Source organism: Meles meles, chromosome 4 (assembly GCF_922984935.1).
Source record: "Meles meles chromosome 4, mMelMel3.1 paternal haplotype, whole genome shotgun sequence".
Classification (NCBI taxonomy): Eukaryota; Metazoa; Chordata; class Mammalia; order Carnivora; family Mustelidae; genus Meles; species Meles meles.
The window spans coordinates 28,343,992-28,356,475 of NC_060069.1; the positions used below are offsets into that span (position 1 = coordinate 28,343,992).

The 12,484-nt window shown below is 40.5% G+C and overlaps 1 protein-coding gene across 2 annotated transcripts in view; it reads left to right on the forward strand.

The window, feature by feature from the left end:
* ULK4 (unc-51 like kinase 4) overlaps window positions 1-12,484 on the forward strand; it is a 684,359-nt gene that overhangs the window by 135,053 nt on the left and 536,822 nt on the right. For both annotated transcript variants that reach the window (XM_046001316.1, XM_046001317.1), the window contains exon 21: window positions 7,969-8,151. In XM_046001316.1, the coding sequence (XP_045857272.1) occupies window positions 7,969-8,151 (183 nt within the window). The remainder of the gene's footprint in view (window positions 1-7,968; window positions 8,152-12,484) is intronic.

Here is a 12,484-nt window from a genome sequence, read left to right on the forward strand (position 1 = left end):
TGCTCAGTGGGGAGCCTGCTTCCCCCTCTCTATGCCTGCGTCTCTGCCTACTTGTGATCTCTCTGTCAAATAAATAAATAAATCTTAAAAAAAAAAAGGCCTAGTTTGGTAGACCAACTCTGGCTCTAGTGTACCTCCTATTCTCTGCTTTTCCTTTTACACCTGAAGGGTGTTCTCATTGAATCTATTTCCCCTTCTTAAACCATGCTCTTCATCTCCATGTCTCCTTGTTAACACTTGCTTTCTTCTCTTTGACTAGAATTTTTTAAATTTAATTTTTTAAAAAACCAGTATATATACAATGAACCTATGGTGTTGTATTAGCTCCAGGTGTTCAAGAGAATGATTCAGCAATTCTATACATTACTCAGGGCTCATCATGAGTAATGCCCTTCACTTATTTCACCCATCACTCCCTGCCCCCAATTCCCCTCTGGTAACTGTCAGTTCTCTACAGTTAAGAGTTAAGAGTCTCTTTTTTTTCTTCGTTTTTTTCTTAAATTCCACATATGAGTGAAATCCGATGGTATTTATCTTTCTCTGACTGACTTATTTCATTTAGCATTATACTCTAGCTCCACCATGTTGTTTCAAATGGCAAGATTTCATTCATTTTATGGCTAAATGATATTCCATGGTATATATGTGTGTATATACATACCACAACTTCTTTATGCATTCTTCAGTGAGGAGACACTTGGACTCCCTCCATAATTAGGCTATTGTAAATAATACTGCAACAAAGAAAAGGGTGCATGTATCCCTTTGAATTAGTGTTTTGTATTCTTTGGGTAAATACCCAGTGGTATGGTTACTGGATCATAAAGTAGTTCTATTGTTAACTTTTTGAGGCTCTTCCATCTAGTTTTCTGCAGTGACTGCACCAGTTTGCATACTCAGCAATAGTACATGATGGTTCCTTTTTCTCCACATCTTCACCAACACTTGGTGTTCCTTGTGTTTTTGATTTTAGCTATTCTGACAGGAGTGTGGTGATCTCTCACTGTGGTTTTGATTTGCATTTCCCTGATGATAAGTGACATTCAGCAACTTTTCATGTGTCTGTTAGTCATCTGTATGTCTTTTTTAGAAAAATGTCTGTTCGTGTCTTCTGCAATTTTTTTTAAACTTATTTATTTTTTAATAAACATATAATGTATTTTTATCCCCAGGAGTACAGGTCTGTGAATCTCCAGGTTTACACACTTTACAGCACTCACCATAGCACATACCCTCTACAGTGTCGATAACTCCACCCCCCTCTCCCAAACCCCCTTCCTCCAGCAACCCTCAGTTTGTTTTGTGAGATTAAGAGTCACTATGGTTTGTCTCCCTCCCAATCCCCTCTTGTTTCATTTATTCTTCTCCTACCTCCTAACCCCCCCATGTTGCATCTCCACTTCCTCATATCGAGGACATCATATGATAGTTGTCTTTCTCCGATTGACTTATTTCATTAAGCATGATCCCCTCTAGTTCCATCCACATCGTCACAAATGGCAAGATTTCATTTCTTTTGATGGCTGCATAGTATTCCACCCTGTATCTATACCACATCTTCTTTATCCATTCAACTGTTGAAGGACATCTAGGTCCTTTCCATAGTTTGGCTTTTGTAGACATTGCTGCTATAAACATTCGGGTGCACGTGCCCCTGCGGATCACTACGTTTGTATCTTTAGGGTAAATACCCAGTAGTGCAATTGCTGGGTCATAGGGTAGTTCTATTTTCAACATTTTGAGGAACCTCTATGTTGTTTTCAGAGTGGTTGCACCAGCTTGCATTCCCACCAACAGTGTAGGAGGGTTCCCCTTTCTCTACATCCTCGCCAGCATCTGTCATTTCCTGACTCGTTAATTTTAGCCATTCTGGCTGGTGTGAGGTGATATCTCATTGTGGTTTTGATTTGTATTTCCCTGATGCCGAGTGACGTGGAGCACTTTTTCATGTGTCTGTTGGCCATCTGGATGTCTTCTTTGCAGAAATGTCTGTTCATGTCCTCTGCCCATTTCTTGATTGGATTATTCTTTGGGTGTTGAGTTTGCTAAGTTCTTTATAGATTTTGGACACTAGCCCTTTATCTGGTATGTTGTTTGCAAATATCTTCTCCCATTCTGTCAGTTGTCTTTTGGTTTTGTTAACTGTTTCCTTTGCTGTGCAAAAGCTTTTGATCTTGATGAAATCCCAATAGTTCATTTTTGCCCTTGCTTCCCTTGCCTTTGGCAGTGTTCCTAGGAAGACGTTGCTGCGGCTGAGTTTGTAGAGGTTGCTGCCCGTGTTCTCATCAAGAATTTTGATCGATTCCTTTCATACATTGAGGTCCTTCATCCATTTGAGTCTATTTTCATGTGTGGTGTAAGGAAATGGTCCAGTTTCATTTTTCTGCATGTGGCTGTCCAATTTTCCCAGCACCATTTATTGAAGAGGCTGTCTTTTTTCCATTGGACATTCTTTCCTGCTTTGTCGAAGATTTGTTGACCATAGAGTTGAGGGTCTATTTCTGGGCTCTCTATTCTTTTTTTTTTTTTTTTTTAAGATTTTATTTATTTATTTGACAGAGCGAGATCACAAGTAGAGAGGCAGGCAGAGAGAGAGAGAAGGAAGCAGGCTCCCGCTGAGCAGAGCCCGACGCGGGACTCGATCCCAGCACCCCGAGATCATGACCTGAGCCGAAGGCAGCGGCTTAATGCACTGAGCCACCCAGGCGCCCCTCTCTATTCTTTTCCATTGATCTATGTGTCTGTTTTTGTGCCAGTACCATGCTGTCTTGATGATGACAGCTTTGTAATAGAGCTTGACGTCCAGAATTGTGATGCAATTCCAACTTTGGCTTTCTTTTTCAACATTCCTTTGGCTATTCGAGGTCTTTTCTGGTTCCATATAAATTTTAGGATTATTTGTTCCATTTCTTTGAAAAAAATGGATGGTATTTTGGTAGGGATTGCATTAAATGTGTAGATTGCTTTAGGTAGCATAGACATTTTCACAATATTTATTCTTCCAATCCAGGAACATGGAACATTTTTCCATTTCTTTGTGTCTTCCTCAATTTCTTTCATGAGTACTTTATAATTTTCTGTGTATAGATTCTTAGCCTCTTTGGTTAGGTTTATTCCTAGGTATCTTATAGTTTCAGGTGCAATTGTAAATGGGATTGACTCCTTAATTTCTCTTTCTTCTGTCTTGTTGTTGGTGTACAGAAATGCAACTGATTTCTGTGCATTGATTTTATATCCTGACACTTTACTGAATTCCTGTACAAGTTCTAGCAGTTATGGAGTGGAGTCTTTTGGGTTTTCCACATATAGTATCATATCATCTGCGAAGAGTGATAGTTTGACTTCTTCTTTACCAATTTGGATGCCTTTAATTTCTTTTTGTTGTCTGATGGCTGAGGCTAGGACTTCTAGTACTATGTTGAGTAGCAGTGGTGATAATGGACATCCCTGCCGTGTTCCTGACCTTAGCGGAAAAGCTTTCAGTTTTTCTCCATTGAGAATGATATTTGCGGTGGGTTTTTCATAGATGGCTTTGATAATATTGAGGTATGTGCCCTCTATCCCTCCACTTTGAAGAGTTTTGATCAGGAAGGGATGCTGTACTTTGTCAAATGCTTTTTCAGCATCTATTGAGAGTATCATATGGTTCTTGTTCTTTCTTTTAGTAATGTGTTGTATCACATTAATTGATTTGCGGCTGTTGAACCAACCTTGCAGCCTTGGAATAAATCCAACTTGGTCGTGGTGAATAATCCTTTTAATGTACTGTTGAATCCTATTGGCTAGTATTTTGGTGAGAATTTTTGCATCTGTGTTCATCAAGGATAGTGGTCTGTAGTTCTCTTTTTTGATGGGATCCTTGTTTGGTTTAAATCTGGAGGTGTCTTCGGGTCTAAAATGAGTTTCTTGTAGGCAACATATTGATGGGTTTTGCTTTTTTATCCATTGTGGTACCCTGTGTCTTTTGATTGGGGGGCATTTAGCCCATTAACATTCAGGGTAACTATTGAGAGATATGAATTTAGTGCCATTGTATTGCCTGTAAGGGGACTGTTACTGTATATTGTCTCTGTTCCTTTCTTTTTTTATTTTTTAAAGATTTTATTTATTTATTTGAAAGACAGAAATTACAAGTTGGCAGAGAGGCAGGCAGAGAGAGATAGGAGGAAGCAGGCCCCCTGCCGAGCAGAGAGCCCGATGCGGGGCTCAATCCCAGGACCCTGGGATCATGACCTGAGCCAAAGGCAGAGGCTTTAACCCACTGAACCACCCAGGCGCCCCTCTCTGTTCCTTTCTGATCTACTACTTTTAGGCTCTCTCTTTGCTTAGAGGACCGCTTTGTATCTTTCCTGTAGAGCTGGTTTGGTGTTTGCAAATTCTTTGTTTTTGTTTGTCCTGGAAGCTTTTTATCTCTCCTTCTATTTTCAGTGATAGCCTAGCTGGATAGAGTATTCTTGGCTGCATGTTTTTCTCGTTTAGTGCTCTGAATATATCATGCCAGCTCTTTCTGGCCTGTCAGGTCTCTGTGGATAAGTCTGCTGCCAATCTAATATTTTTACCATTGTATGTTACAGACTTCTTTTCCCGGGCTGCTTTCAGGATTTTCTCTTTGTCACTAAGACTTGCAAATTTTACTATTAGGTGAGGGGGTGTGGACCTATTCTTGTTGACTTTGAGGGGGGTTCTCTGCACCTCCTGGATTTTGATGCTTGTTCCCTTTGCCATATTAGGGAAATTCTCTCCAACAATTCTCTCCAATAGACCTTCTGCTCCCCTCTCTCTTTATTCTTCTTCTGGTATCCCAATTATTCTAATGTTGTTCGTCTTATGGTGTCACTTATCTCTCGAATTCTCCCCTTGTGCTCCAGTAGCTGTTTGTCCCTCTTTTGCTCATCTTCTTTATTCTCTGTCATTGGTCTTCTATATCACTAATTCTTTCTTCTGCCTCATTTATCCTAGCAGTGAGAGCCTCCATTTTTGGTTGCACCTCATTAATAGCTTTTTTGATTTCAACCTGGTTAGATTTTAGTTCTTTTATTTCTCCAGAAAGGGCTTTTATATCTCCAGAGAGGGTTTCTCTCATATCTTCCATTCCTTTTGGAAGCCCGGCTAGAACCTTGAGAATCATCATTCTGAACTCTAGATCTGACATATTACCAATGTCTGTATTGATTAGGTCCCTAGCCTTTGGTACTGCCTCTTGTTCTTTTTTTTGTGGTGAGTTTTTCCCCCTTGTCATTTTGTCCAGATAAGAGTATATGAAGGAGCAAATAAAATACTAAAAGGGTGGCAAAGACCCCAGGAAAATGTGCTTTAACCAAATCAGAAGAGACCCCAAATCGTGGTGGGAAGAAAGGGAATAAAAAGAGATTCAGAAAAAAAAAAGAAATTAAAAAAAGAAAACAAGGAAAAAATATAAAAAAGAAAAACAAATATATATATATATATGATAAAGTAGTTAAAAACATTAAATAAAAGGGTAAAAGTTAGAAAAAATTTAGCAGAAGAAAAAAAAATGAAATTAAAAAAAATCAAATTAACTGCAAGAGTAAAGAATCATGGGGAGAAAGCCATGAGTTCCGTGCTTTGCTTTCTTCTCCTCTGGAATTCTGCTGCTGTCCTTTGTAGGTGAACTTGGTCTTGGCTGGATTTCTTGTTGATCTTCTGGGGGAGGGGCCTGTTGTTGTGATTCTTAAGTGTCTTTGCCTGAGGTGGAATTGCACCGCCCTTACCAGGGTCCGGGCTAAGTTTTCCACGCGTGTTCGCTTTTGGGAGCTTTTGTTCCCTGAACGCTTTCTGTAGAGTTCCGGAGGACGGGAATGAAAATGGTAGCCTCCCAGTCTCTGGCCCGGAGGAGCTGACAACTCGTGGCCCCACTCCTCAATGCGCCCTCAGGGAAAAGAGCCCAATCACTCCCGTCTCCTTGGCCTCCAGCCACGCTCCGAGCTCACCCAGCCTTATACTGGTTCAAGGTAACCCCGAGGTGAGAGCTCACTCGGCTCTTTCTCTGTTGCCGGCTTCCCTGGTCTAATACCTGCGAGCTCTGTGACACTCAGGCACCCCCTATCCTTCTGTGACCCTGCAGGACCTGGGACCACGCTGTCCCCGCGTGGGCTTCACCCCGGTTTAGCCTCTGGAGCAATGTCCCTCAGTGGAACAGACTTTTAAAAAGTCCGTTGCTCTGCCGCTTCCTGGGATCGGGCCCCTCCCTGCTGCAGTGTATCTTCCTGCCGCTTTGGATTCACTTCTCCACCGGTCCTACCTTTCAGAAAGTGGTTGATTTTCTGTTTCTAGAATTGCTGTTCTTCTTCTCTTTGATCTCCTGTTGGATTTGTAGGTGTTTGCAATGGTTTGATAAGCTATATAACAGATCTCTTTCTACCTGATATAGTCTCAGCCTGCTACTTCTACACCATCTTGACTCCTCCCCTGCCCATTTTTTAATTGGATTTTTTTTTGTTTTGTTTTTTGGGTGTTGAGTTGTGTAAGTTTTTATATATTTTATTTTGTTTTTTAAAAGATTTTATTTATTAGAGAGATCACCATCAGGGAGGTAGGGTAGAGGGAGAAGTAGGCTCTCTGCTGAGCAGGGAGCCCAATGTGGAACTGATCATGGAATCATGACTTGAGCCGAAGGCAGATGCTTAACCGACTGAGCCACCCAGGGCCCCGAGTTTTTATATATTTTGGATACCAATTCTTAATCAGAGGTGTCATTTGCAAATATATTTTCTCATTCTGTAGGTTTTCTTTTTGTTGACTGTTTCCTTTGCTGTGCAGAAACTTTTTATTTTGATGTAGTCCCAGCAGTTTAGTTTTGCTTTTGTTTTTTTTTGTTTTTTTTTTTTTAGATTTTATTTATTTATTTGACAGAGAGAGATCACAAGTAGGCAGAGAGGCAGGCAGAGAGAGTGAGAGGGAAGCAGGCTCCCTGCCGAGCAGAGAGCCCGATGTGGGACTCGATCCCAGGACCCTGAGATCATGACCTGAGCCGAAGGCAGTGGCTTAAACCACTGAGCCACCCAGGCGCCCCTAGTTTTGCTTTTGTGTCCCTGGCCTCAGGAGACACATTTAGAAAAAGTTGCTCTGTTTGATATTGGAGCAATTACTAACTGTGTTCTCTTCTAGGGTTTTTATAGTTTTAAGTCACACATTTGGTGCTGGCTAGAATTTTCTTCACTTATTTTTTTTGCCTATCCACTCTCCATTTACCCTTCAAAAACCAGCTCAAGATCATCTTCCTATGTTGTTGACTTGATTTATTTTCCTTTCCAAGTATAATTTGGTGAGCTCACTTCTGTTATGATACTTGTTACATTTTATTAGTTTTTAAATTAGGTTTCATCTCTAATCTGTGAGCACGTTAGGAAAAGCTCAGAAGTCTGATTATCTTGGTTTGAATTCTAGCTTTGTCACTTACTAGGTACATGCCTTTGGGCAAGTAACTTTAAGTATTCTATGCTTTAGTTCTATTGTTTATAAAATAGGTTAGTACTAATACCCTTCTTATATGTTATTGGGAGAACAAAATGTGATAGTTTTCTGATATTCTGAGATACCATTTTTCACATGCTAAGCAATAAATGCTAAATGTTTATTTTTATGGCTGTTTTTTCCACCTTTACCAGTGTCTGCAAGAAGAAGGCCCTTGATGTTTTTTATTTGTTAAGCGAAGTTTTTCTATACAGACTTATAAATTAGTTTGTCATTTCCGTTAACCCTTTATAATTTGTATGTTTATCATAAGAGGATTTATTGTCTTAAAACAACATTAGTTTTTACTGGGAGCTGGATTATTGTTTTGTTTTTAAATATGAAGATGTTTTCTAACTTTCTTATGCCAAAACAAGTAATGAAGTTTCAAGGTAAGCGCCCTCTACTCCTTTACACAAAAGCTGGTGTTATCTTTCCAAGTCACGGTTAATGCACTCGGAGTTGTCTGACGGATCTATTCTCCCGTCTCTGCAGGCCTTGTGTAGAATCACCCGTCATTCTCCTACTGCCTTCCAGAATGTTATTGAGAAGGTGGGACTGAATTCAGTGATAAACTCCCTGGCCTCAGCCATCTGCAAAGTTCAGCAGTACATGTTGACCTTATTTACTGCAATGTTGTCTTGCGGGATTCATCTTCAGAGGCTAATCCAAGAAAAGGTTTGACTTCGATTTCACCTATTACTGTATTTTAAAAATTGTTGTTGAACCATTACAGTTGCAGGAGAAAACAAGTAATATCATCTCTGTAGAATCTATTTTTCTTCTCAGGAGACCTTTTTGAACTTTGCCAAACCCCTGTACCACACACAGGCCATTCATCTGAAGATGTTGTAAGAGTCTTTTAGTGATTAAAATAGAAATCCACTAAATGGCTTTGCCTGCATATCCCATTTTATTAATGAAAATTTAGAAAATTTATGAGTCCTTCCTTTATGCTGATACTTCTTATGCCTCTTGTTTCTCAGCCCCAATCTCTTTCCCCGTATGCTTTGTCCTCCCTTTATATCCTCTGGACTCATTTACCTGGACTCATTTCTTGCCTCTTTCCTTGTCTAGTATTTGGCTAACACAAATCACCTGGATAACTCCCTTCTCTTTTTAGCTTACTTTCCTTCTATTCCTTTGATAGTCCCTTATTTTATGTACAGTGGAGTTTTAAAATATTCAGTTCTGATCACAGAACTGCGTGGCTGTGAAGAAGTCTCTGTGGTAGCCTTCCCTAGCAGGTGTTCTCAACATACCTAGCCGCTAAAGAATGATCCAAGAACCAGAAGCAATGGGCATCATCTGGGAGAGGGTTGGAAATGCAGCACCTTGGGCCTGCTGAATCTGAATCTACATTTTTTTTTTTTAAAGATTTTATTTATTTGACAGACAGAGATCACAAGTAGGCAGAGAGGCAGGCAGAGAGAGAGAGGAGGAAGCAGGCTCCCTGCCGAGCAGAGAGCCCGACGTGGGGCTCGGTCCCAGGACCCTGGCATCATGACCTGAGCCGAAGGCAGAGGCTTTAACCAACTGAGCCACCCAGGCGCCCCTGAATCTACATTTTAATGAGATCTCTAGGTGGTTTCTTTGAACTTTATGATTTGAGAAGCCCTGTCCTAGAATATTAGTGTTGGGTGAGGTGTTACGAGGTAGAAAATGTGGACTATGTTTGTATATATATGTTTGGAAAACTATGAGTCAAAGTGAAAGAGATAGTTTTAACTGTACAGCCTTTCCCAGTGTTTTATATGCTCATGTGTATTTTGAATCTTCACAAGGGGAAGGTAGTGTGTGGCTCTCTTTAAGCTTACTGGACCAATTACCCTTCTTTTAGAGGGGAGATGCTTGTCAAGCTGGAGTTTTGGGAACTTGGTAAACATAGTGCTCCTAACAAGTGGAGAATAGAACCACTTATGTACACTGTTTGCCTTGGTTCTTGTGTGTTAACTGTCCATACATTAAATCCTGGTTTTTATAATAAAAGTTCAAATTTCAGTAATTATGAATAATTTTCTGATTTACATAGTAAACTTTATCTGTCAAAGTCTAGATGGAGAGTAAACCACTTCTTGCCTTTACTCTGATTAGTCTGATTTAGATTCTGTTAGGAAGTGTGAGCCTCAGAGAAACCTATTTTTTCCCCAATAGTCTGTCTATCTAATTTCTGCTATTAATTTTCCAAGTCATTAAATATTGTTACATTGTATTAGAAAAAGCCCCACTTGAGTAGTTTTCTGTGTAAATTGTGATAAGAGAGGCTGAGAGTTTTTGCAGTTTGGTTTTTTCCCACTCTCAGAACAGGTATGGATTGATTTTCAAATACGGTATTTCACAAAGGTAGTAAAATAAGATGCATTGATTAATGTGATTTTGTAATTGCTTTATAATATATAATATTCCATGGACTTCAACAAAAGGAATGATTGAACCCTGAAATGTATTGTATTTAGTACAATTACTTATTAGTAATCTTTTGATTTTGAGTAGTATTGGTGCTGAAAAAAATTTTTGTGGTAGAAAAGATGTAATACAAAATTCACAATCTTCACCATTTTTAAGTTTATAGTTAGTAGTGGTAAGTATATTCACATGGTTGTGGAACAGATCTTTAGAACCTTTTCATCTTGCAAAACTGAAGCTCTGTGTCCACTAAACATTAGGGTGCTGTGTTTTAAGGAGTCTGGGTTTTATGTGAATCTGTTTTAGTAAGCGTCGGATAGGGAGCCAGCAGAGAAAGGTGGGCGATGCCTGTGCCTGCCTTTCTGGGGTAGAAGTCCAGGTTCCTCAGTGGGCTTCTGTTGACATCCCAGGGATACAGAGAGCCCCTCCTTACTGTTGGGCAGGGGTGTGATTCCACACTCTCCATAAGCCTTCTTTGATGTTCCCCCTGGCTGGGAGTGGGGAAAGCTTCTCATTTACTGTCTTCCCTGCCACTGTGGATGGGACTATGAGCCTCATTTCTGGTGGAAGGTGCTAAAGGTGCAAACTTCCCACTTGCTTTCTCTGCTGCTATCTTGGGGAGAGAGAAAGGAATCTGGTTACTCCTATTATGGGTGGGGGCCCAGGCTCCCCACATGGCCTGTACTGACACCGGGGTTGGGGGCGAATGGCTGCTGTTGGGTGGCTGTTACTGTCAGCTCTCCACTTGCTTTTTTGTGGTATTGGCCTTGTGGGGAGAGTGTTGGCTATTGAGGGTAGGAGTTTAGGCTCCTCACTTGCCCTTGGCTGGTGGGGATGGGGTCATGGTTTTTCCATGATGTTCAACTCGAGTAGAGTAGCTCTTGTTTGAAAGTTTTCAATCTTTCTGGGCTGCCCCTTCCTTGGTCCTTTGGCTTGAGAGAGCTGATTATTCTTATGTTTTGTGCCTTTTGGTGTTTCTAGGTTCCTGGATATCCATTCAATCCAGAATATCGGTGGCAAAAAAAAAAAAAAAAATCCAGTGAGTTCATTGCTGTGTAGATACTCAGATCCTGAGTTTCCTACTGGTTCTGTCTTCTCTCTACCTTTCAGAGTTGTCTTATGTTTGTTTATATCCAACATCAAGGGTTTTTAGTTGTGCTTAGTGGAAAGAATAGGAAAAAGTGCGCCTCCTCTCTCTTGTCCTTTAGTTTTTAAAATGTTTCTATGACAGGTCAGTAATATGCAGTGAATTCTCATTTAAAATGTAAGATTCTATTTGTAATTAATTAAAAAGTATTACCATTTATTGAACATTTACTATGGGCCAGTTAGTGACTTGCAATCCTGGGGTATTCACAGATGAAACTTAGTGTGTTGAGTAGTTTTGTCAAGTTAATGGAGGATGTCAGTGCTACAACTAATGCTGATGCTAGACAAATGAGGACACAGAACAATTTTGCATAGTGTTGATCCTCTGAAGAAGTAAAACAGTAATGTGATAGCATGTCTGTAATAGGCAGTGTGCAGGGAATGCATGTAATGATATTATCTGGGTGTGTATGGGGGGAAGTCAGGGAAGGCTTCTCTGAGAAGGTGTCGTTCCATCTGAACCCTGAATGACAAGAAAGAGTTTACTCTGTGAAGCTCTTGGGAGGAAGAACTTTGTAGTTCAGCTTCCCTGAGGTGTGAGAGATCTTGGGAGGGTCTGGAAAGAAAGAAGACCTGCTGAACCTAGTGAGCAAGGGGTGGGGAAGAGACCATTGGAAGGAGGCTGGGAACAGAGGGAGACCTAGATCATGTAGGGTCATGATATTGGCCTTCCTTATGGATTTTATTTTTATTTAAAGATTTTATTTATTTGAGAGAGGGAGAGAACATGAATGGAGTGAGGGACAGAGGGAAAAGCAGACTGCCCCCCGTTGAGCTGGTCCTTGAGCCACATGATCTCAGGCCTCTGAGATCATGACCTGAGCAAAAGGCAGGCACTTAACTGGGGAGCATTCAGGCACACCAGCAGTGTGTGTTTTTCATAACAGAAGGCACACACGGATGACTTGGCTCTTTCTTTTCCATCCAAAAAGTGAGCAGTGGCCTCACGTCCAAGTCTACTCATTTTAAGTTCCCTCACCTCCTCTCCTTGTAGTGGTTTAGCAGCTGTCAGTGATAATTGCTGAGGCATTTTGTTTTGGTATGGTTGAAAATATCATTCTGACTTCTTGTCTTAATTGAAATTGCTCTATAGAAAAAAAGCTTTTATCAACTGTGTGGTTACCCTGAGGAACAGTTTACGTAAGATTGGCTTAGTGACTGGGTTTTGGAATCACGAGTTGGTTTTTCTAGCAGTCTCCAAAGACTTACTTTTTAGGAAGGGGACTCGAAGGGATACTTTGTTCCCTTAAGGACTCATGGATTTTAATATTTTGGTATGTTTCCATTATGGATGGTGTTCTTTTTAGTACTGATAATGTTGCTTCTTTAGCCAGTGGAAGCCTCCGTAAGTGGCCTCCTGCGTCCTTTAGTCAGAAATCCAGTAGTCTTTAGTTTCTTGCCTTCTGATGGAACAGTGTGTTTTAGGCTTCTCTTGCAGGTTTTATGCGCTGCATCT